The sequence below is a fragment of the Salmo trutta genome, chromosome 20, assembly GCF_901001165.1.
Source record: "Salmo trutta chromosome 20, fSalTru1.1, whole genome shotgun sequence".
Taxonomy (NCBI): Eukaryota; Metazoa; Chordata; class Actinopteri; order Salmoniformes; family Salmonidae; genus Salmo; species Salmo trutta.
In genome coordinates, this window is record NC_042976.1 from 51439056 (window position 1) to 51464665 (window position 25610).

The following is a 25610-nucleotide window of genomic DNA, read 5'->3' on the forward strand; positions in this document are numbered from 1 at the left end:
TGTTTGTTTTATGTGGTTCGGGGTTTGTTGGGCTATGTGTTTATATAGAGGGGTGTTTGTTTAGAGTGTTCCAGGGTTTTTGGTTAATGTTCTATGTTAGTATATTTCTATGTTCTAGTCTAGTCTTTCTATTTCTATGTTTAGGGTTTTTGATTGACCTTGAATTGGAGGCAGCTGTTCCTCGTTGCCTCTGATTGAAGGTCCTATGTATAGGGATGTTTTGCTATGGGGGTTTGTGGGTAGTTGTCTCCTTGTTTAGTGTCTGAGCACATGACAGGAATGTTAGTGGCGGTTGTTGTGTTTATATACGTGGTTTGTTTGTTTTTTCCTTCTTTTTACCAATTAAAGAAGATGAGTATACACGTTCCCGCTGCACCTTGGTCCAATCATTACGACACTCATTACAATTACAATAGGTCCTGATAGGTTACACCACTTGCACTTCTAGAGGCCTTAACAAACACTGTCCGAAAAGGGTTCATATCAGGAGATTATACAGAATACAGACCATTTCCAATGCATATTTTGAGTTTTGTGGATATGCACCATATCCTGACAAATTCTGAATCCAGATGTGTCTTTTAGACATCTATGATATTGGGATTACTCTCAAGACATCAGTCAGGAAGTTAAAGCTTGGTTGCAAATGGGTCTTCCAAATGGACAATGACCCCAAGCATACTTCCAAAGTTGTGGCAAAATGGCTTAAGGATAACAAAGTCAAGGTATTGGAGTGGCCATCACCAAGCCCTGACCTCAATCCTATAGAAAATTTGTGAGCAGAACTGAAAAATATCTGGAAATCCCAGTAAAACGAGTCCTTTATCGACATAACCTGAAAGGCCGCTCAGCAAGGAAGTAGCCACTTCTCCAAAACTGCCATAAAAAAGCCAGACAATGGTTTGCAACTGCACATGGGGACAAAGTTCGTACTTTTTGGAGAAATGTCCTCTGGTCTGATGAAACAAAAATAGAACTGCTTGGCCATAATGACCATCGTTATGTATGGAGGAAAAAGGGGGAGGCTTGCAAGCCGAAGAACACCATTACAACTGTGAACCACGGGGGTAGCAGCGTCATGTTGTGGGGTGCTTTGCTGCAGGAGGGACTGGTGCACTTCACAATGGGTCTTCCAAATGGACAATGACCCCAAGCATACTTCCAAAGTTGTGGAAAATGGCTTAAGGACAACAAAGTCAAGGTATTGGAGTGGCCATCACAAATCGCTGACCTCAATTCCATAGAAAATGTGTGGGCAGAACTGAAAAAGCGTGTGTGATTCTTAAAATAAAGTGGTGATCCTAACTGACCTAAAACATAGAATTTTTACTAGGATTAAATGTCAGGAATTGTGAAAAAATGTTCTATAGTAGATGGGTCAGAGCGAGACAGGGGGTGTTTGGTTGGTTTTCTGGTTTTCTATTTCTAGGTTTTGTGTTCTAGGTTTTCTATTTCTAGGTTTTTTGGGGAGGTGTTGATCTCCAATTGGAGGCAGCTGGTCCTCGTTGCCTCTGATTGGAGATTATATTTAAGTAGGGGGTTTTTCCTTTTGGGTTTGTGGGTTGTTAATTTTGAGTGTGTTTTCCATTTTATCTGTAGTACCTGACGGAACTGTTTGGTCGTTTTCTGTTTTAAGTGTATTCATTAAAGGAAATATGAGCACTTCACACGCCGCGCCTTGGTCCCCTTTAGACGACCCACGTGACAGAACAACCCACCTCAAAAGGACCAAGCAGCATGGTAAGGAGTATCTAGAGGAATGGACTTGGGAGGACATTTTGGATGGAAAAGGACCTTGGAGGCAGGCTGGGGAGTATCGACGCCCGAAGGAGGAAATTGAAGAAGCAAAGAGGGAGCGACGATACTACGAGGCACTATATCCACCAATAGGCAAGGCGGAGAGGCAGCCCCCCCCCCAAATGTTTTGAGGGGCATACGGGGAGTTTGGCGACGTCAGGGGGGAGACCTGATCTAACTTCCCGTGCGTATCGGAGAGAGCCGTGGAGTAGACAGGAGCCAGTCAGGGAGTCAAGCGCGGAGCTCGACACAAGATTCCGAAGAGAGGTACTGGCAGAAAGAGCACTACGGAGCGGGCGTGCTGAGGAGCGAGTGGATGAATGAGCAATGGGTTATGGTGTGATGCGCAATATATCGCCCATACGCATTCACAGCCCGGTGCGCTCGGTGCCAGCTCCTAACCGGTGTAGGACGAGGATGGTCATTCACCCAGAAAGGAGTACGCCTGCTCAGCATGCCTGGTCTCCAGTTTGCCTCCATAGCCCGGTACGTCCTGTTCCTGCTCCCTGCACTCGTCCTGAGGTGCGTGTTACCAGTCTGGCGCCACCTAAGCCAGTTCCACGCATCAGACCTTCAGTGCGCGTGCCCAGTTCGGAGTGTCCTGTTCCTGCTCCCTGCATTCGTCCTGAAGTGCGTGTTACCAGTCTGGCGCCACCTAAGCCAGTTCCACGCATCAGACCTCCAGTGCGCGTGCCCATTCCGGAGTGTCCTGTTCCTGCTCCCTGCATTCGTCCTGAGGTGGGGGTTACCAGTCTGGCACCACCCATGCCAGTACCACGCATCAGGATTCCAGTTCACATTCCCCATCCAGAGCTTCCGACGACAGTTCCCCGTCCAGAGCTTCCGGCGACAGTTCCCCGTCCAGAGCTTCCGGCGACAGTTCCCCGTCCAGAGCTTCGGCGACGTTTTTCAGTCCGGAACCTACTGAGACGGCCTACAGTCCGGAACATACTGAGACGGCCTACAGTCCGGAACCTACTGAGACGGCCTACAGTCTGGAACATACTGAGACGGCCTACAGTCTGGAACATACTGAGACGGCCTACAGTCCGGAACATACTGAGACGGCCTACAGTCCGGAACATACTGAGACGGCCTACAGTCCGGAACCTACTGAGACGGCCTACAGTCCGGAACCTACTGAGACGGCCTACAGCGGCGGTCGGTCTGCAGCACAGAGCTTCCGGTAATGATCTACAGTCCGATTCTTCTAATAATGATCCACAGGTCGGTGTTACAGAAGCGGAGCTGGAGCCACCTCCGTTGCTGGAGGATGGGAGAGATAGGAAGGTTCTGGGTTTAGCACCAGTGCCGCCATAGACTTTTGTCACCCTCCCTACCCTCCCCTTGTGTTTTTGTGGTTGTTTTGTTGGGGGGGGGGGTTTGTGTGCAGTCGGGGTCTGCACCTTTGGGGGGGGGGGCGCTGTCACATCCTGACCCTTGTAAGAGGTCATTTTCTATAGTAGATGGGTCAGGGCGTGACGGGGTGTTTGGTTGATTTTCTGGTTTTCTATTTCTAGGTTTTGTGTTCTAGGTTTTCTATTTCTATGCTGTTGTTTTTTGGGGGTTGATCTCCAATTGGAGGCAGCTGGTCCTCGCTGCCTCTGATTGGAGATCATATTTAAGTAGGGGGTTTTTCCTTTTGGGTTTGTGGGTTGTTGATTGTGAGTAGTGTGTTTTCCGTTTTGTCTGTAGTACCTGACAGAACTGTTTGGTCATTTTGTTGTTTTCTGTTTTAAGTGTATTCATTAAAGGAAATATGAGCCCTTCACACGCCGCGCCTTGGTCCCCTTTAGACGACCCACATTACTTTGTATTTGACTAAGGTGTATGTAAACTTCCGACTTCAACTGTATATATTTTTAGCAAAGATTGGCCTACCTTTGCATCTTCACAGAAAATGTGTTGTGATTGGAGGTCTGGATTTGCTATGCTGCATTTTTTGGAAACTTGGATTAAATATGATGTTTGCCTTTCCGTGCCTTTTATAACCTACTACTGAATATGGTGAAAATGTATGCTCAGATGTTGTATGTCACCTTCATGTGAAGAAACACTATGATTTTCGGCACCTGAACACAAAATAATTTGGGCGTGAGTCGGATTTAGCACATTTTCGATCGGATATACGAGGATGAATGCTACATATGTAACGCTATCTATTGAAATTGTGATTATTTTTTTAAATGCGGATACATAAATGATCAGTTAATGATTACAGATATGAAACATTTCTGAAAATATGCCTAAGTGTAAAGGCTTAGATATGTCAGCATGTTGACACATACCCTTTGCAGAGTTAGAATATTCAACAAATATGTAAACGGGTGCATGTCTTGAACGTATCTCAACCCAGAAATCTCTCTGGACTCATACGGTAGCAGGGAGATTTCTGAGGTCCAGATTGGATGCATGTAGAAGCTGTCCCATTACGGAGAATACCCCAGCTCCATATCTGCATATCTGGAGCATGTCTACACCCTACATTTAATGAAATGTTAAATATCTGGAAATATATAGATAAATATATCCCTTAATACTGACCCTTTTCGCCCAGTGAAATTCTTCCAAACTGGCAGCGGCTACAGTGCAAAACAGACCAAAGGACATGGCAAAATGCTAAAACAGTTAAGGTTTAATACTTCCTGCCACTCTAATCTATCCTCTATACATTTGAAATTGATTGGGCACTATAACCATATATGAGTTCAATTGGTACAGCATTCTCACTAATGGGTGCACAAATATAGCGTCACACCTCTAAATATGTTAATATGTTAATTAGCCAGAAACAACAATACCATGCACCCACTAGTGGTCAAAAGGTATTTGGCTCACCAAAGATACGGTACTGTATTATACAGGGTGGAATTACAGTACCATTCGAAATACAGCATTTATTTCCCCCACCACAACATTTTCCCACAATGCACCATCATTTTCAGTATGCTGCAGTAAAATGTTTCAGAGTATTCTTACTGTTGACAATACAAAAAATGACCATATAATTTACTGTTTTCCATTACAGTGTAGGCTACTATACAAGGCATTTGCTACGCACAAACAATTACCATGATGCAAATACAACATCGCCACAATGTTTGGATCTCATTAGATCTGTATGGTATCGAAGCGCATCGTTTTAGTCCATTTAAAACCCACTGCTATCAGCAATATTGGACATTGGTTTCCTTTATTATTTCAGTGAGAGTCAGGTATAAGAATCACACAAAGGATAAGGAGGTCCCAAGAAAACATGCTTCCTCAGTCCAGAGGGACAGTTAATGAGGCATATAATGCAGTGTAATAAATCTAGAAACATCGACCCAGGCCAGTGCTATTGAGAGCAGCCCCTACCCTGACTCACACTGTAGCTGGCCAGCCATGCTCATTAGACACACACACACACGCACACACACACACACATACGCACACACCAAGGGAGGTGGGTTCTATTTAAGATGAGGGAGAATTCCAAAATTTTTATGAGCATGGCATTATTTCTATTACAGCATATTGCTAGCTAGCTGTAGCTTATGCTTTTAGTACTAGATTCATTCTCTGATCCTTTGATTGGGTGAACAACATGTCAGTTCATGCTGCAAGACCTCTGATAGGCTGGAGGGTGTCCTCTGGAAGTTGTCATAAGTACTGTGTAAGTCTATGGAAGGGGGTGAGAAACATGAGCCTCCTAGGTTTTGTATTGAAGTCAATGTACCCAGAGGAGGAGAGAAGCTTGCTGTCCTCCAGCTACACCATGGTGCTACCCTACAGTGTGCTGCTGAGGCTACGATAGACCTTCATTGTAAAACAGTTTGTTTTAATACATTATTTGGTGACGTGAATATATTTAGTATAGTTTTATCTAAAAGGATAACTTTTTTAATGTTTCACTTTTTCTCCTCCTCTGAGGTGCCTCCACTGACACACACACACACACACACACACACACACACACACACACACACACACACACACACACACACACACACACACACACACACACACACACACACACACACACACACACACACACACACACACACACACACACACACACACACACACACACACACAGCCTTGCATTAGCCAGTAAACTGAAAGGGAGACACTTGGCATCCCCTCAGTTCTGCTGAGATCCCAATACTAGGCGCAGAAGGATTCCATATGGACCGGTGTATAGTTGGACTGGTTTGCTCAGTTAGTTTGAGTATTGTGCACCAACATTTGAAACTACAAACACAATTTCTTAAAAAACACATTGAAACCATGGTGACGAGAAATGATTGGAAGTATACTGTACTGTGCTGTAGTGTAGTTTTCTGTACCTCGTCCGAAGCAGGGCATGTTAGACGTTCCCTTGCACTTCTTCAGGCTGCTCTCCAGAGACAAGGAGCAGGACAGAGGGTGCTCACATTTCTTCCCCATCCAGCCTTCCTTACAGTCACACCTTCCACAGTTACACTGGCCATGTCCTGGGGGAGAGGAGGGAGAGTGTAAAGATGAAGGGGTTGGGGAGGAGAAGGGGAAAATAGTGGAAAGATAAGGTAGAAGAAAGAGTGTGAGTAGATGGGGTGATTTGGGGTTGGGGGAAGGGGATGGAAGGAAGAAGAGAGGGACAGAGAAAGAGGGGAGCGAGTGGGAGAGGGATAGATGAAAAGGGAATGGAAAGGATGAGGGAGAATTTAATGTTGTGAGGGAGAGGTTTACAAACAAAACACCAGAAACATAAAAAGCTGTTCCAATGCAAATATATATTTTTGAATCAAATCAGAGGAATATACTTTATCATCACCAATAGAAGGCACAACGAGAGCATCCATTACATTTGCCCAAGAAGTTACTAAAATCTCCTTCCCAAAAATATAGTTGGAAAGTTACATATGAAACAGCATAACTTTTTATGGCTATAAAGTTTTACTGTTGTATTAGAACCAGATGGAAGAGTTTCTTTTCGGTGTTGGCCCTGTGTCTGTGATCTCAGGGTAATCCTGAAAAACAGAAGTGGGTGGAGTGTTTTTTTTTGTCTGAAACTGTATTATTCCACCCAACGCCCAATTTCTGAATCAGCTGGACTTTAATCAACAGAATGTATCCGGTTTCTAAAGTTCATGTAACCCTCACAAAATCTTTGGGTTACTTTGACAAAGATTGTGTAATATAATTGTCTGTTTTGTGTCCATGTTGTTGGTTGATGTTACATTTTGTTCATAATCACCTTTCAATAACCTTACATACTAAACATTGCTGTCACATCCTGACCATAGAAAGCTGTTATTTTCTATGGTAGAGTAGGTCAGGGTGTGACAGGGGGGTTTTCTAGTTTAGTTTTTCTATGTTGTTATGTTCTAGTTTTGTATTTCTATGTTGGGTTTTGTTTGGGATGATCTCCAATTAGAGGCAGCTGGTCCTCGTTGTCTCTAGTTGGAGATCATACTTAAGTAGGTGTTTTTCCCACCTGGGTTGGTGGGAAATTGTCTTTGAGTTAGTGTATGTTTCACCTCTGCGTCACGCTTTGTTTTGTTATTCAGTTTATTTATAGGTATTGCATAGTTTCACAGTGTAAATAACATGTGGAATGACACACACGCTGCACTTTGGTCCGCTCCTTTCTACGACAACTGTGACAATTGCTATGATTCTATTGTTTGCACTTCTCTTCTCCCCATTTGTCGAGCTAGGTTGAGCATTCAGCCAGGAAGGGTGGTGCCAGCTCAGCGCTCCTGGTCTCCAGTTCGCCTTCTCGGTCCAGGATATCCTGCGCCGGCTCTGCGCACTGTGTCGCCAGTGCGTATTCACAGCCCAGTGCATCCTGTGCCAGCGCCCCACGTTTGCCGGGCGAAAGTAAGCATCCAGCCAGGACGGGTTGTGCCAGCTCTACGATCGAGACCTCCTGTGCACCTCCACGGCCCAGTATATCCTGTGCCTGCCCTATGTACCCGGCCTCCAGTGAGTCTATCCAGCCTGGTACACCCTGTGCCTGCTCCTCGCACTTGCCCTGAGGTGCGTGTCACCAGTCTGGCGCCACCTGTGCCAGCCCCACGCATCAGGCTTCCAGTGCGCCTGCCCAGTCCAGGGTGTCCTGTTTCTGCTCCCCGCACTCGCCCTGAGGTGTGTGTTACTAGTCTGGCGCCACCTGTGCCAGCCCCACGCATCAGGCCTCCAGTGCGCATTCCCAGTCCAGAGCTTCCGGCGACAGTTCCCAGTCCAGAGCTTCCGGCGACAGTTCCCAGTCCAGAGCTTCCGGCGGCAGTTCCCAGTCCAGAGCTTCCGGCGGCAGTTCCCAGTCCAGAGCTTCCGGCGGCAGTTCCCAGTCCAGAGCTTCCGGCGGCAGTTCCCAGCCCAGAGCTTCCGGCGGCAGTTCCCAGCCCAGAGCTTCCGGCGGCAGTTCCCAGCCCAGAGCTTCCGGCGGCAGTTCCCAGCCCAGAGCTTCCGGCGGCAGTTCCCAGTCCAGAGCTTCCGGCGGCAGTTCCCAGTCCAGAGCTTCCGGCGGCAGTTCCCAGTCCAGAGCTTCCGGCGGCAGTTCCCAGTCCAGAGCTTCCGGCGGCAGTTCCCAGTCCAGAGCTTCCGGCGGCAGTTCCCAGTCCAGAGCGTCCGGCGGCAGTTCCCAGTCCAGAGCGTCCGGCGACAGTCCGGAACCTCCAGCAGCAGTCCGCAGTCCGGAACCTCCAGCAGCGGTCCACAGTCCGGAACCTCCGACGATGATCTGCAGTCCAGAACCTCCGGTGATGATCCACGGTCCGGGTCATTCGGCGACGATCCAGAGTCCGGTGACACAAAAGCGGAGGGATCAGCGAGCGGAGTGGGGGTTACGCCCCGAACCGGAGCCACCTCCTCTGCTGGAGGATCCACGGGATGAGAAGGTTCTGAGTACTGCACCAGAGCCGCCATAGACATTTGTCACCATCCCTTACCCTCCCTTTTTTTTGTGTGTGTGTGTGTGTGTTGGTGTGTTCGGAGTCCGCACCTTTGGGGGGGGTTACTGTCACGTCCTGACCATAGAAAGCTGTTATTTTCTATGGTAGAGTAGGTCAGGGTGTGACAGGGGGGTTTTCTAGTTTAGTTTTTCTATGTTGTTATGTTCTAATTTTGTATTTCTATGTTGGGTTTTGCTTAGGATGATCTCCAATTAGAGGCAGCTGGTCCTCGTTGTCTCTACTTGGAGATCATACTTAAGTAGGTGTTTTTCCCACCTGGGTTGGTGGGAAAATGTTTTTGAGTTAGTGTATGTTTCACCTCTGCGTCACCGTCTGTTGTTTTGTTATTCAGTTTATATATATGTATTTCATAGTTTCACAGTGTAAATAAAATGTGGAACGACACACATGCTGCACTTTGGTCTGCTCCTTTCTACGACAACCGTGACAATTGCTATGATTCTATTGTTTGCACTTCTCTTCTCCCCTTTGTTTTCATATTCAATCAAATCAAATTGTATTTGTCACATGCGCCAAATACAACAGGTGTAGACCTTACAGTGAAATGCTTACTTACAAGCTCTTAACCAACAATGCAGTTTTAAGAAAATACCTTAAAAAATCATTAAAGAGCCGCAGTAAATAACAATAGCGGGGCTATATACAGGGGGTACTGGTACAGAGTCAATGTGCGGGGCACCGATGTCGAAGTAATTGAGGTAACATGTACATGTAGGTAAAGTTATTAAAGTGACTATGCACACAAAATATCAGAGAGTAGCAGCAGCGTAGTGGGGGGGGGGGGGGGGGGGTGGATGCAAATAGTCTGGGTAGCCATTTGATTAGAAGCCTCTTGGACCTAGACTTGGTGCTCCGGTACCCCTTGCCGTGCGGTAGCAGAGAGAACAGTCTAAGACTAGGGTGGCTCGAGTCTTTGGCAATTTTTAGGGCCTTCCTCTGACACCGCCTGGTATAGAGGTCCTGGATGACAGGCATCTTGGCCCCAGTGATGTACTGGGCCGTACGCACTACACTCTGTAGTGCCTTGCGGTCGGAGGCCGAGCAGTTGCCGTACCAGGCAGTGTTGCAACCAGTCGGGATGCTCTTGATGGTGTTGCTGTAAAACCTTTTGAGGATCTGAGGACTCATGCCAAATCTTTTCAGACTCCTGAGGGGGAATAGGTTTTGTCGTGCCCTCTTCACGACTGTCTTGGTGTGCTTGGAAGATGTTAGTTTGTTGGTGATGTGGACGCCAAGGAATTTGAAGCTCTCAACATGCTCCACTGCAGCCCCATCGATGAGAATGGGGGTGTGCTTGGTCCTCCTTTTCCTCTAGTCCACAATCATCTCCTTTGTCTTGATCACGTTGAGGGAGAGGTTGTTGTCCTGGAAACACATGGTCAGGTCTCTAACCTCCTCCCTATAGGCTGTCTAATCGATGTCGGTGATCAGGCCTACCACCGTTGTGTCATCGGCAAACTTAATGATGGTGTTGGAGTCGTGCCTGGCCGTGCAGTCATGAGTGAACAGGGATTACAGGAGGGGACTGATTCAGTGTCTGATGCTTTACTTGCCTGTCATTTCTCATGGACAGATTCTCGTGGACAGATGAAACGTCAAAATTCTGTCAAGGCTAATGTAAAATTGTGGTTACGAGCAGCAGTTGTTCCTGGTTTTCGTCGTTGATTATTCGGATGAATCAGGATTGGGTGAATGCTGTGCTTTAACTGGTGTGGTGATTTTCAAGCCCGTGTGCGGATGATACACAGTTTCCACTAGATTACACAGCCACAAAGTCAAAATTGGCTGTATCGTAAAAATGTGCTTTTTGGCCATGATTGACACGGGTGAAATTAGTTGAAGGGAGGGGTTTGTCAGAGAATTTCTTTTTGGAATCTTCACTTCCTTCTTTTGCACAAAGCTAATCACAATTGTTAACAGCATTCCCCACAGAAGTAGAACAGGAAATTAAAAACTTTCACAAGATCATTTTAGTTCTGGGTAACCGAGATTAGCTTGCCTAGTTGTCCTATGTCAGTACATGTTAACATTGCATTAACATTATATTAAAGTGACATATAGAATGCATTACATTTGAGTGTTTCAGACCGAAGCGAACACAGCCAGTTGCCATCCTGTCTCACCTGAACAGAAGTCGTCAGAGTATCGGTCGTAGGTTGCGTGACAGCTCCTCTCATCACACTCGCAGGTGTCCCCGTGAATGTCACCCCAGTCCCCTGATGGATCCACATCATAGCATGTACACTCCCCACATATGCAGGTACCTATACACACAGAAACCCACACAGAAAAGAATGCACACACACACAAACACACGCACAATATTTTCAAAATTTGGAGTTGATTCTGCTTTCAACACATTCCCAGAGAAAACCCAGTCTAATCCTTTTTTAACTAAATGAATGTTTATGCACCACAGAGATCAAACAATAGAGGACCTATGGGAACTCAAAGAAAGTCAGAGAGACTACAAACATTATTTTGTTGTATGGAATATTTTAGGCAGGGAAACCTTATTGAACACACAAGAGCCATCCTTCCTATGCCTCTTGAGTTTAAGGATTAGGAGGTTTGCTGAGACATTTTCAGTTAGTGGCAGTAACACAATCAAAGTCTGGCTGAGAGGGAAGGCAGACTGATTCCCCCTGAGTCTCAAATCCTTGGTAATGACCCCAGAGTGCAGACTGTTGACAAGAAAAGACCACCGCTATTTTATTTATTTTACCTTTAATTAACTAGTCAAGTCAGTTAAGAACAAATTCTTATTTTAAGATAGGAGGGACTGGGTTTGGGCAGGAGCATGGCAGTAGCCTTAGTGGGCATAGCAAGGGACAATGGCAGGAGCCTACGTTTGGGTAAGGCAATGAGCAACGGCAGGGTAAATGGCAGGAGCCTGTAGGGGCACAGCAATGGGCAATAGCAGGGGTAATGTCAGAAGCAAAGGCAGGAGCCTAGGTAGGGGCACAGCAAAAGCCAATGGCAGGAGCCTAGGGGTAAGGCACTGGGCAATGGCAGGAGCAAAAGCAGGAGCCAAGGTAGGGGCACGACAATGAGCATTGTCAGGAAGCAGGATCACAGGCAGGGGGAGGAGAATAAGATTAAGTACAGTATAGGCAGATGTATGGTCAAGCATGGTCAGGTCTGGAGGTAATCTGTGATAGTGGAACAACCGTGGCTCCCATGCCCTTTCTCTATCCTCCTTCCCACTCTCCGCTAATTTCCTAGCTCACGTACCTCCAACTCTCTCTTTCATTCTTTTCCCTCTGATGAGTCTAAGCCAGGGTGCCAGTTGAGCAGTTGCCAGTGGAAATCCCATTTTCTCTTATCAGGCGCGACAGGGCAGGACAGGGGAGCCAGGTCAGTTGCCAGGCCTCTTGACTAGGGCAGACACATGGCAGACTTGGCCTCTGGCCCTGGATCTCCTACCCCTTCTGGGAACCCTGGAGCTCAGGCATCCCTGGCTATAGAGCCATGCTGTTTCATGCCACTAACAATGTCACTGTTCTAAAAACATCAATGCAAACCCCGAGTCCTGACTTTAACACCTGGACCTGTATATCTCAGAGATATACACTGAGTGTACCAAACATTAAGAACACCTGCTCTTTCCATGACATAGACTGACCAGGTGAAAGCTATGATCCCTTATTGATGTCACTTGTTAAATATACTTCAATCAGTGTAGATGAAGGAGAGGAGACAGGTTAAGAAAGGATTTTTAAGCCTTGAGACAACTGAGACATGGATTGTGTGTCATTCAGAGTGTGAATGGGCAAGACACAAAATGTAAGTGCCTTAGAATGGGGTATGGTGGTAGGTGCCAGGCGCATCGGTTTGTGTCAAGAATTGCAACGCTGCTGTGTGTATCAAGAATAGTCCACCACCCAAAAGACATCAAACCAACTTTACACTGTGGGAAGCATTGGAGTGAACATGGACCAGCATCCCTGTGGAATGCTTTCGACACCTTGTAGTCCCTACCCAGAAGAATTGAGGCTGTTCATTAAAGATATATATTATTATAGGCTTATACAGTACAGATTTTAAGTGTTTGCCTCTTTTTACATTGTTTTCAAAGAATACCAGCTTTATCTTCCTCCCACCAAGAGAAGATATGTAGCATTCCAATAACCCCTTTTATTTCAGAACCATGGTACATGCACATGTTGTCATTGATCTGAATTTCAATAAAATCATCAGGATCAAATCATTTTGGATGTGCATTTGTATTTGCACTCTTATATGAATGTTCACATTTAACCCAGCAATATTTCTGATGTTGAGAATTTCCAAAGCCTGCCAATTTGGGGCATATTATTAGAACCAATGAACAAACAAGGTGATTCAGATGAAAAGATGGGGATGGGGATAAATTGAATTGATTTTGGAGACATCCACAGTGAGTTGTCAATCAAATCACTGAGTGAGCACGGGAGATGAGAGAATACTAGAGGGGATGATCATTTTTCACTGCTATAAATACCACTTATTCTTTGGAATAAGGATGCAGTGATCAAGCGAACACCCGCTTTGAGCACTTATTTACCTTGATCCCTTTCTGATGATGCTTGTGTGTCATCTTGAAAAGGCCCCACTATAGCAATGCAAATGTTCCTAGTACTAATAGCTTGTTTCTATGTCAGTTTAGAATGACGTTTTATACTGAAGTAAGTCAACTAAATGGTAGGTGGAGAGTGACATACACACACTGGGTGTGTCTATTTACTTTCACAGAGTGACAACTGCAGTCTGGGACACCTGCAGCTCTTCTCCCTCCAGTTGAACACAATCTCACTGATTAGTCAGGCACCACAGGCACTGTGTAAACCAAACACAACACCTGATTTTGGACTGAGGGAAACTGGAGGTTTCTAGTAGGGTAACCCAAGTGTAGGTTTTATTTCTGCATTGCTCTATCTGTTGCACCTACCGCAATGTACACTTTCTCTTTGAGTTTCAATGTATTGGTCTCTCTCTCTATCTCTCTCTCTGTCTCTGTCTCTCTCTCTGTGTGTGTGTGTGTGTGTGTGTGTGTGTGTGTGTGTGTGTGTGTGTGTGTGTGTGTGTGTGTGTGTGTGTGTGTGTGTGTGTGTGCGTGTGTGCGTGTGTGCGTGCGTGCGTGCGTGTGTGTGTGTGTGGGTAAGTAGAGTGGTAAAGGTGCAGTTGTATTCACACCGTGTCAGCTGTCCACTTGACCACAAATGAGAAATTCAGCTCTGTGGTCGAGTTCAGTCCATGTACCACTTACCCTTAATTTTTGCTGAAAAGCTCACGGGGACAATTTCTGCAGTGGGCTTTTTCTCCTGCCTGTCCAAGCTCTGATGAGAATTTCAGTGGAATATACAAAATGAGGGAATTTTTATCTTTCTCTCTCTCCTTCTCTACCCCTCTCCTACTCTCTCTCTCTCTCTCTTTCTCTCTCTCGCTCCTTCTATCCCCCCACAACTCTCTTTTATCTCTCTCTCTCTCACTCTGTCTCTCTCTCTACACAAGCAGTAATAGTTTTGGAACTGTGCCAGAGGTAGCCCTCAGTCTCATCTGTACCTGTCAGTTAGCTAAGTTAGACTGAAAAGAGGTCCTCTCATCTGTGTCTGTTTAGTCATACATACTTTCCCTGCCTGTCCCCTGTTGCGTCTCTGCAACAACAATCAACCTCAGTATCAATGGAGCAACTAAGATGATGAGGCATAGCAACTGGGTATGGATATCACCAACCACAGTATGATTGAATTATCTCAATATCTAGATGAAAGACATTGAGAGATGTTATCTTCCGTTTTTCATTCTCTCTGTTACATGTTGCATCTGTGCTCACTTTCTAGCTCTCTTTCTCTCGCCATGTCCTCTGCTCTTTTTCAATCCTCCCTCTCACTATCTGTCTTCCTCTTCTGTCTCTCTGTCTCTCTCTCTCTCGCTCTCTCACTCTCTCAGAGACTCAGTGGGACCGACCTCTGTTGCTGCAGATCTTGCCATCCGGAGACGTACATCTCCGCTTGCTCTCCCACGGGCTGATGTCACACTGTAATTCACATTTGTCTCCATGCCAACCGGCCGCGCAGTAACAGTTGCCACAGTAACACTGGCCGTGGCCTGGAAGCAGAACAGAATGCAACAGTCACACAGAGACGAACAAACGCCTTCATCTTTACATAGCATACAACAAGAAACCTGTTATCATTGTTGAATCGTTGGGTGTCACTTTGGGTAAACATTTTCTGCCTTTTTGAATATAATTATTTATTCATTATTTAATTTGATAATGTATATATGTATATATATATATATATATATATATATATATATATATATATATATATATATACATGCCTTATAAATGGTTTATTACTGGACTATTATAACTATTGTTAACGAATCAACATTTCTGTCAATGTAGGTTTATCCCAGAGGATAATTACACAAGGTACTTTTACAGACACATAAATTAAGGAAAGTAGTCCCCTTTTACAGTGCCTTAAGAAAGCATTCATATTCATAAATTCAAAATGGATTAAATGTTTTTTTTTCCTCACCCATCTACACAAAGCGAAAACGTGTTTTGATATGTTTGCAAATTTATTGAAAATGAAATACAGATATACTGTATAGCATTTACATAAGTATTCACACCCCTGAGTCTACTTTGTAAAAGTACCTTTGGCAGCGATTACAGCTGTGAGTCTTTCTGGGTAAGTCTCTAAGAGTTTTCCACACCTGGATTGTACAACATTTGCCCGTTATTGTTTTAAAAATGATTCACGCTCTGTCAGCGCACTGTGATTTTAACAGTCCCGGTATTAGCGGACCGATATAGCCCTCTTTAGTGCAGGCAAAAAAAACATTCTCAGCACCTCGCCCCCAAACATCTTCCCACGGCTATGTACCCATAACATGATGCAGCCACCACTATTCTTCAAAATATGGAGAGTGGTACTCAGTAATTTGCCACAAACATTGCAAACAGGATGCATCTTTTCACTCTGTCAGTTTGGTTAGTATTGTGGAGTAACTAGAATGTTGTTGATCCATCCTCAGTGTTCTCCTATCTCAGCCATTAAACTCTGTAAGTATTTTAAAGTCACCATTGGCCTCATGGTGAAATTCCTGAGTGGTATCCTTCCTCCTTCCAACTGAGTTAGAAAGGACACCTGTATCTTTGTAGTGACTGGGTGTATTGACACACCATCCAAAGTGTAATTAATAACTTCACCATGCTCAAAGGGATATTCAGTGTCTGCTTTTTTTTATCCATTTACCAACAGGTGATCTTCTTTGCGAGGCAATGGAAAGCCTCCCTGGTCTTTGGGGTTGAATCTGTGTTTTAAATTCACTGCTCGACTGAGGGATCTTACAGATACAGAGGGGTACAGAGATGAGGTAGTCATTCAAAAATCACTATTATTGCACACAGTGAGTCCATGCAACTTACTATGTGACTTGTTAGGCACATTTTTATTCCTGGACTTATTTAGGCTTGCCATAACAAAGGGGTTAAATACTTATTGACGCAAGACATTTCAGCTTTTCATTTTTAATTCACTTTAGAAAAATTTTGAGAAACTGAATTCCGTTTTGACATTATGGGGTATTGTGTGCAGGCCAGTAACAAAAATGTCAATTGAATCCATTTTAAATTCAGAATAAACAACAAAATGTGAAAAAAGTCAAGGGGTGAAGTACTTTCTGAAGGCACTGTATATTCTGGTAATTAGGTTCACCTTTAATTACAGTTATTACAGAGACAGGTTGTGTCCCAAATGGCACCATATCACCTATATATACATAAATAAATAATGAATAGGGTGCCATTTGGGACGCAGGCACTGTCAATCTCTGTGCTTTGAATCTCCTGAAAAAATGTAATGACTTTGTCTCTCACAATGGACTGATGGGGAGAGAACATAATGTGTTTTATTTCAAATTAAATTAGAGAATGGTTAATTAAAGTTGACAACCAGGGGATCCCAAACCTTCAGGATCCGTTAGGATAAGTATAATAACCCCACTAAGTGACTCAGAAAACATTAGGTCAATCTTTAATTAACTTCCTATTAACCTTTTCACAAATTAAACTGTGGAATGTTTTTCCCACTCACAGAAGCTTTATAGATTGCACTGTCAGAAGTGCATTTGATTGTGCAAAGCCTGTGGTCTTGTGATAAGTTACCCGGCTGCTTGAACATACTGTACCTATGCCTCCCCACCGGAGACTGTGGTTCTATCCCCGTGTCTATCCCCGTGTCTCCCACTCTATTTCTAACCTGTCTGAAAGGAATATGGCATTCCACTATCTTTGGAAAAAAGATGTGCGTTTGATTTGCGCAGGCACAGCATGTCCCAGATAGAGGGAGTTTGACACTTGCTACTGGTTGCGTACATTGGATTACTTTTCAGCCAGGTTTGCTGTCAGAACTAAATGGGTGATGCCACAGGACTGCCAGTTCCTTAATCTAGTGTCAACTCCCTCTATATAGGGGAGATGCTGCTTCTTCTGAACATTTAATGTTAAGCCACTAGCTGCAATTGACTGAATCCCAGCTAGAGTAACACGACCAGGGTGGGAGTAAGAGAGCATACCACAGCCAATATTGGAGACAGTTTCCATCAAATACAACATTCCCAAATCCTGCATTAGGTCTATAACAGTACAGCTATTTGTTCAAATCATATTCAAAACCAGGTCAGAGAAAACAATTTGATGATAACACAGTCTGTCTCAGTGGAAAGCATGGTCTGTTTGATGTGGAGGACATATTCTAGTGGCTACCTACACACACACCACACACAGGCTCAGGGGCGTACCTCCACACACCTCTCCGGTGTCCTCGTCCAGACATTCGCTGTCGTCACACTCACAGAAACGTCCTGTTACCAGACTCTTGCCATCGGGGTTGTGACACATGCAGCTGCCGCAGTGACAGGAGCCTGTCAGAGACACAAACGTCTGTGTGTGTGTCTGTGGTGTGAGTGTGTGTGTGTCTCATCTGTCTGTCTGTCTTGATGTGATGCACATTAAGGGGTGAGGACACAGCTGGTTTGCAGATGTGCTTTGGGAGGGGTTGTGTGTCTCCACGTGTGTGTTGGGGGCTCAGGCTGGGAAGCCTGTGCAGTGTTTGTGTGTGCATCTGCTTTAGGTCCCTAAGGCAGGGTGACAGCATGCTGTGAACGGATTTGCATTCACACATGCTGATTGGTCTTGCAATCAGGCCACACACGTACTCACAAAAACACAGACACACAGACACACACGGTCACAGGCAAGATCGTTAGGGTTATCCACATGTGGGTATGGTGAGTCTGAAGTAATAAGCTTGTGTCTTCAGATGTGCAAGCTCGCCCATAGGGCTCTGCTCAAAAGTAGTGCACTATATAGCGAATAGGGTGCAATTAGGGACGAAGCCACAGCTACTTTTCCTGTGTCTGTGTCATTATAGTTGTGTACCTGTGCTCACATAAGAGAGAGAGAGAATAGTAGAGACAACACAAGGATAATCAAGCATGTGTCATACCTTTGCTAGCAAGAAAGAGCGAGGTGAGATACCTGTGTCAATATGAAAGAGGTTGAGGTGCGACGGCATAGTACAGTATACCTGCGTTGGAGCACACTACTCCCTGTGGGTTTCTGCACAGCTCCTTGCTCTTCTTGTTGGTCAGGTTACAGTCTTCCTGGTACTGGCAGGCCTCCCCGAACCAGTCCTCATCACACTCACACTTCCCACAGTGACACACACCATGGCCTACAGGGGGAGGGAGATGGCAGAGTCAGATCAAACGTTGTGAGAGGTGTAGACCTAAGTCATAGAATTTAGAGACAATGGAGTATTTTGATCAGCTGATGTTGAAGGCACAGTATATAGTGTACACATTGAAGTTCTCACACGCAGACACATTGTATTGATAATACACAGGCACACCAGTGCACAGACACTCACCTGCACACACACATAATCATACATTTCACATGAATGTGCACACACGTGGTTGCTCTCACGCACGCAGGCACACGCACACAACCTTGCATTGGCCAGTTAAATGAAAAGGAGACACTTGGCATCCCCTCAGTTCTGCTAAGATGCTGAAGCTCTTCAGTCTAACCAGATGATGCAATAGTCCTCCAATCCAATCCTTACATTTTTATTTAACCTTTATTTAACTAGGCAAGTCAGTTAAGAACAAATTCTTATTTACAATGACGGCCTAGGAACAGTGGGTTAACTGCCTTGTTCAGGGGCAGAACGACAGATCTTTACCTTGCAAAAATCCCCAGCTCGGGGACTCGATCTAGCAACCTTTCAGTTACTGGCCCAATGCTCTAACCACTAGGCTACCTGCCACCCCTTACATTACTCAAGTAAGCCATGATGACTAGGATTTATACTATAGGGTATTCCTTCCTATTGTAATATTATTCAAATGTCACATCTTAAAACAAAGTGTTGGGAGAGAAGAGGGTTTAGGTAGAATGACACATTTTAAAGAGGCTCCCAGGTCTAGGCCGTCTTGCTCTAAAGGCAGACCTACATTAGATTGCGTAACTGTTGTAATAAGGCCAGCAGGATAATAGGTTTAACTGCCTCTGACACCATTACAGACATGATTGATAGACAAAAATAAGGATTTTAATTCTTCCTAATCAAAAAGGATTCTGCTGCCTTAAGGTCGTCTCTCTCACATATACTTTGTCCCTCTCATTGATCTCCCTTTCTCTCTCTCTCTCACTGATCTCTCTTTTAGTCCATTTCTCTCTCACACTCTTTCCCTCTCTCTTCCCCATTCTCTCTCTCTCCCTGTTTCAGCAGATGAAACATGACAACTTTGAAAAGGGAAGAAAATACCCAGATAGCACATAACGTTCTGAGAGCAAAATGCTTCTTAGAGTTTGGCGAGCTTGGTGAGATTGGTTGTCCTTTGGTTATTTTGTATACAACCTTGCCACAACTTTCTGGGAATGGTGCAGGATAGTTGGCTTTGGAACATTCTATGCACATTTAAGGAACTTGACCAATTTTTTCTTTTTTTTTCTTGGTATTTCATTACTTGAAGTTAACAGAATGTTTTCTAAAAGTTCAAACATGGTTACATTTAATGTCCATTTTGGTGGTGTTGTAGTAGTAACATTCTCCAACTGGTTTGACATTGGGAATGTTCTGAAATAGTTCAGAGAATGTTAAGAAAACTTTCCATAAAAACTTTAGTAACATTCAGCGAACGTTCTAAGAATGTTATTTAAAAACATATACATTCTGTTCTCAGCTTCAACAAACCTCTCTATATCCTCTATCTCAGCGCTCTCCAACCCTGTTCTTGGAGAGCTACCCTCTTGTAAGTTTTTGCTCCAACTCCAGTTGTAACTAACCTGATTCAGCTTATCAACCAGCTAATAGTTAGAATCAGGTGGTCTAAATTAGGGTTGGAGTGAAAACCTACAGGACAGTAGCTCTCCAGCAACAGAGTTGGAGATCCCTGCTCTATTTTGTTAATTAAGTGTATCAGGTGTATTGGCCACACCTGATCTTAATGAGTGCTTGTTTCCTTTGAAACGGGGTCTATTTGAATAGACTAAAACAAACAGCTTTGTATGAGTGAAAATAACATGGCATGCTAGCATTAAAAGTCTTATTGCAACATGTTCTCGGAAGGTTATTTAATTACCTTCAAATAACCTCTAATTTCCGTTCTCAGAACATGAATAAAACCTCCAGGGAACCATAGTAAAAAGGTCTCAGAACTTTTCTTTAACCTAAAAATATACATTCCCAAAACAGGCAAAATTTCCACTTCAGTTCTCAGAAAGTAAAAAAAAAAAAAACACTCAGTTTTACCAGTCAGGAAACTTATGGCTTCATTCCCAGAACCAATGGGAAACCATAACTTCCAAGGAGCTAAATGTGCTAGCTGGGTAAATTATATTAAGACACATTTTCCAATAAATATGTAAGAAACCATATTTGTTGTGTGGTTTCACAGCCATATTTGCTTGAATCACTTTAATCTTCTGTATAACACATTTCAGTGGTGAAGATCAGCGGTTGTTTACTGAAATCAAGTATATCTGTTTTCCGTCTCTGAAATTGAGGGCCAAAAACACGTTTAGGTATTCTGAGGGTTTGTGTAACTGCTTTGTCTGTGTACCATTACTCATAATTCTAATAGCTGAAGTGTGCAATGTTGAACACGGGGGAATTCACAATGCAAATGAGGTCTGTTGACAAGTTATTATAAATGTTGCTCTAGTCGCGTTTTGCTGGGGCCTTGCATGTCATACTCCATCATTCGTCTGCCTCGTCCATCATGGAAATGTGATGTCCTCTTCAAGGGCTATCCATCAGGCCATAAAAATAGGCCTTGTCCTCATCACGCTCCTCTCATTACTGATCTGTCCCACCAGACTGCAGAGGAGTTTTTTTTATATCCAGGTTATTTCATATCATGTAGTGTTGTTCTATCCAAAACACTTATCTTAAATATTCCAGGCAAAAATTGGAAATGTCCACAATCAAATGTCTCCATTCTATCCCCTTGTTGCTTTTGTTTAAGTACATAACTCAAGTGAAGGTTTCAAGCTCAAGTATTTACTGATTTGGTGCTCATGTATTTTATTCTATCCTTCTTAGAAGAAAGGGAAAAAATGCAGGATTCATCTTTCATGCAAAGTATTTTGCCAATGTAGCAATCAAAAATAAGTAATTTACTCAAACAACTGAAAAACAACCCAAAAGTAGGGAGAAATGTTTGTTATCTAGATGTAAAATAGATCTATATTATTATTATTACTATGAAGTGCAACAATGGTGGCTAGCTGTGGACAGAATGTGTCCTGTGGGTAGCTTTAGAGCAGCTGTATTCTCAACAACACTAGCTTCTCTGAGTGTTAAAGCTATCATCAAAGCTGTCAGCACATCACAGACCAAACCCAGCCCCAGAATATGGCGTCCATCTGAATAACCTTCAACTGAAAGACACATAGCCAAGCCCAGGCAGGCTGAGGGTTCCACCATCACAGCTGTACATGTTACTATAGTACACTGCTCCAAAAAATAAAGGGAACACTAAAATAACACATCCTAGATCTGAATGAAATAATCGTATTAAATACTTTTCTCTTTACATAGTTGAATGTGCTGACAACAAAATCACACAAAAATAATCAATGGAAATCCAATTTATCAACCCATGGAGTTCTGGATTTGGAGTCACACTCAAAATTAAAGTGGAAAACCACATTACAGACTCATCCAACTTTGATGTATAGTCCTTAAAACAAGTCAAAATGAGGCTCAGTAGTGTGTGTGGCCTCCACGTGCCTGTATGACCTCCCTACAATGCCTGGGAATGTTCCTGATGAGGTGGCGGATGGTCTCCTGAGGGATCTCCTCCCAGACCTGGACTAAAGCATCCGCCAACTCCTGGACAGTCTGTGGTGCAACGTGGCGTTGGTGGATGGAGCGAGACATGATGTCCCAGATGTGCTCAATTGGATTCAGGTCTGGGGAACGGGCGGGCCAGTCCATAGCATCAATGCCTTCCTCTTGCAGGAACTGCTGACACACTCCAGCCACATGAGGTCTAGCATTGTCTTGCATTAGGAGGAACCCAGGGCCAACCGCACCAGCATATGGTCTCACAAGGGGTCTGAGGATCTCATCTCGGTACCTAATGGCAGTCAGGCTACCTCTGGCGAGCACATGGAGGGCTGTGCGGCCCCCCAAAGAAATGCCACCCCACACCATGACTGACCCACCGCCAAACTGGTCATGCTGGAGGATGTTGCAGGCAGCAGAACGTTCTCCATGGCGTCTCCAGACTCTGTCACGTCTGTTACATGTGCTCAGTGTGAACCTGCTTTCATCTGTGAAGAGCACAGGGCGCCAGTGGCAAATCTGCCAATCTTGGTGTTCTCTGGCAAATGCCAAACGTCCTGCACGGTGTTGGGCTGTAAGCACAACCCCCACCTGTAGACGTTGGGCCCTCATACCACCCTCATGGAGTCTGTTTCTGACCGTTTGAGCAGACACATGCACATTTGTGGCCTGCTGGAGGTCATTTTGCAGGGCTCTGGCAGTGCTCCTCCTGCTCCTCCTTGCACAAAGTCGGAGGTAGCGGTCCTGCTGCTGGGTTGTTGCCCTCCTACGGCCTCCTCCACGTCTCCTGATGTACTGGCCTGTCTCCTGGTAGCGCCTCCATGCTCTGGACACTACGCTGACAGACACAGCAAACCTTCTTGCCACAGCTCGCATTGATGTGCCATCCTGGATGAGCTGCACTACCTGAGCCACTTGTAGACTCCGTCTCATGCTACCACTAGAGTGAAAGCACCGCCAGCATTCAAAAGTGACCAAAACATCAGCCAGGAAGCATAGGAACTGAGAAGTGGTCTGTGGTCACCACCTGCAGAACCACTCCTTTATTGGGGGTGTCTTGCTAATTGCCTATAATTTCCACCTGTTGTCTATTCCATTTGCACAACAGCATGTGAAATTTATTGTCAATCAGTGTTGCTTCCTAAGTGGAGAGTTTGATTTCACAGAAGTGTGATGGACTTTGAGTTACATTGTGTTGTTTAAGTGTTCCCTTTATTTTTTTGAGCAGTGTATATTGAAGTGTTTGAACAACTTAATGACTACTCGCCCACTCCCACATCTTTTTGTGCTCTTGCCAACTCCATTGCTCTCATTGTCAAGCCAAAAATGTTAATATTTTTTTATATGGGGCCCATATGTTGATGGAGGACAGAGGAAACTTGAAGTGTCAAAACTTGAAATTAGTTTAACTTTGATGGATAAACAGATGCATGGTGAGGTCTTTGTGCATTTCATCAGTCTCTGTTTGGCCGGTGCCTAAGAGATAGCAGGGTTTGGTGTCTCCTTGGTAGCAAATTCCCTTAGCCATAGGGTGCCCAGATCCTTCTTTACTGATCGACAGACATATTTAGCCAATGACACGCTCTGACAGATAGACCCAGCCAATGATAATGAGGCAGATAGACAGATTCAGCCAATAAGGCCTTGGGAAAGACTTTATCAAGCCCAGCAGCTGTGGGAGTTAAAGATAGGTGATGCACCGTCACCGTCAGATAAACTGTTGATGGGGAGAGAAGCAATGACTCATTCAGGAAGCTAATTTGAGTGTTTTTATTCCAGTCACGTCTTTCCTGTCCGCTGATAAATGGTGGATATATCATTTAGATAGAGGTGAACAACAAAGTGGGCTTGTTTGAAACACAGTTTAAGATAATAATGAAGCAATCTTGAGTGATATAACCGACCCTGACTGTTCAGCTAAAAATGGACAAAGATGGTGATGTGTCATTCTTGTTATGAGCTACTCATTAGACTTTACCATGACACATACAGCTGTATATGGAGTGGATTTCAACAATATATACACACAGGGATATGTAACATTTAAATTACTCATTCAATTATCTAAAAAGAGAGCACAGGACCGTCATTAAGAATCTCAAACTAGTTTAAGTTAATACAACCTCCACAAGTAAGCATTTCACTGTTAGTCTACACCTGTTGTTTACGAAGCATGTGACAAATAGTATTTGATTTAATTCAAGACTATTTTGCAAAAACGATGAGGACCCCTAGCTGAAAACCTGGTTCTGTAATGAGCAAATTAGGAAAAACGTTTGATTGTCTTCTGTGTTCATTTACTGCTCGGTTCCCGGGTTTTATAGTGTGATGGCATTGTTCCATTCACTTTCTCTATTAAACACAGAAAAATGTTGGTAAATAATTATTCCATCCTTGCTCTCTTTTCTTCTGTGATGCGGAGCGTGAAATGGCTGCACGTCAGGTCACGTCTTAAGCGAGAGAGGAAGGAGTCACGTCTCAAGTAATAATTTATCCTTATAGAGCCGCGGAAGACTGAGAAAGAGACCAGAGCCATAGATAGACCAGGAAATAGAGTGACAAGTAACAGTAAATTAGTCATTTTAATTCTATGAGTCCAAAACGCATTGTGATGTTTGTTTCTTCTTCATGGAAGCGATGGGCAATAACTGTCGACAACATTTTCCAGAACTGTACAGTTGCGAATCTGAACTGCTGGAAAGTATATAATGGAAGGATAACAGCCAGGTGCAGTTAAAGAGATTATGCAGAGTAAAAAATAAATTCAGCCAGTAATTCTGACAGTAGTGCTAAAAAGCTAAAAGGGTCCCCAAAAATAGTGTACATCACCACAGTACCACAGTATTATTCATGATCATTGCGCTGGCACATGGCTGCAATGTTCCAAGCATGAAACGGTCTAATGTAACTCCCTGAGGAACCTGAACACACATCAGAGAGCAGCTCTCAACCTCTCCTTCATAGCCGCACTGGACCCATTAGGTGAGTCATCATACAAGCACACAGTGCATCACATCTGTATTAGAGCACATCAAAATATACACCAGGAAGGAAAGAAATGGAGAATGAGGGACAGGGTAATAAGGTATAATAATAAGTACAGCACAGTACTGTAGAATCCTTGCTGCAAATTCAGAGACCAGTAAATCCGTAGTCGACAAAGGGTGTTGTTCAATTGGTGGACGAAGGGACTGGACATTTTCAATAACATCAACAACTGCAATGAGGACATCAAATGCCAGAGGAGAGCTTTCCCAGGGGGCAAACTGGTTGGAATGGAAATCTTATGACGTCTCGGTCAGGTTGTATACTGGTTGAAAGAATGTTTTTTTCCCCGCAACAAATAAGAGAAGACTTTATGTGGTTGTAATCTAACCAGACAACAACCAGAATATCACGTCTTTCCTGTGACGTCTGGGTTGTGGATCATAATGCCTAAATATCTTCTACAATAGTTTGCCTCAAGTTTGGAGGATATAAGATTCATGTTCAAGTGAGCCATGGAAACTCTCTCTTT

At 44.2% G+C, this 25610-nt stretch overlaps 1 protein-coding gene across 1 annotated transcript in view; it reads right to left on the reverse strand.

Moving 5' to 3' along the window:
• Positions 1-25610, reverse strand: part of itgbl1 (integrin, beta-like 1) — a 150388-nt gene that overhangs the window by 108569 nt on the left and 16209 nt on the right. The window contains exons 3-7 of the mRNA XM_029703650.1: positions 18323-18469; positions 17535-17657; positions 14685-14825; positions 10859-10999; positions 6126-6272 (exon numbers count right to left, since the gene is read on the reverse strand). Coding sequence (XP_029559510.1) covers positions 6126-6272; positions 10859-10999; positions 14685-14825; positions 17535-17657; positions 18323-18469 — 699 coding nt within the window. The remainder of the gene's footprint in view (positions 1-6125; positions 6273-10858; positions 11000-14684; positions 14826-17534; positions 17658-18322; positions 18470-25610) is intronic.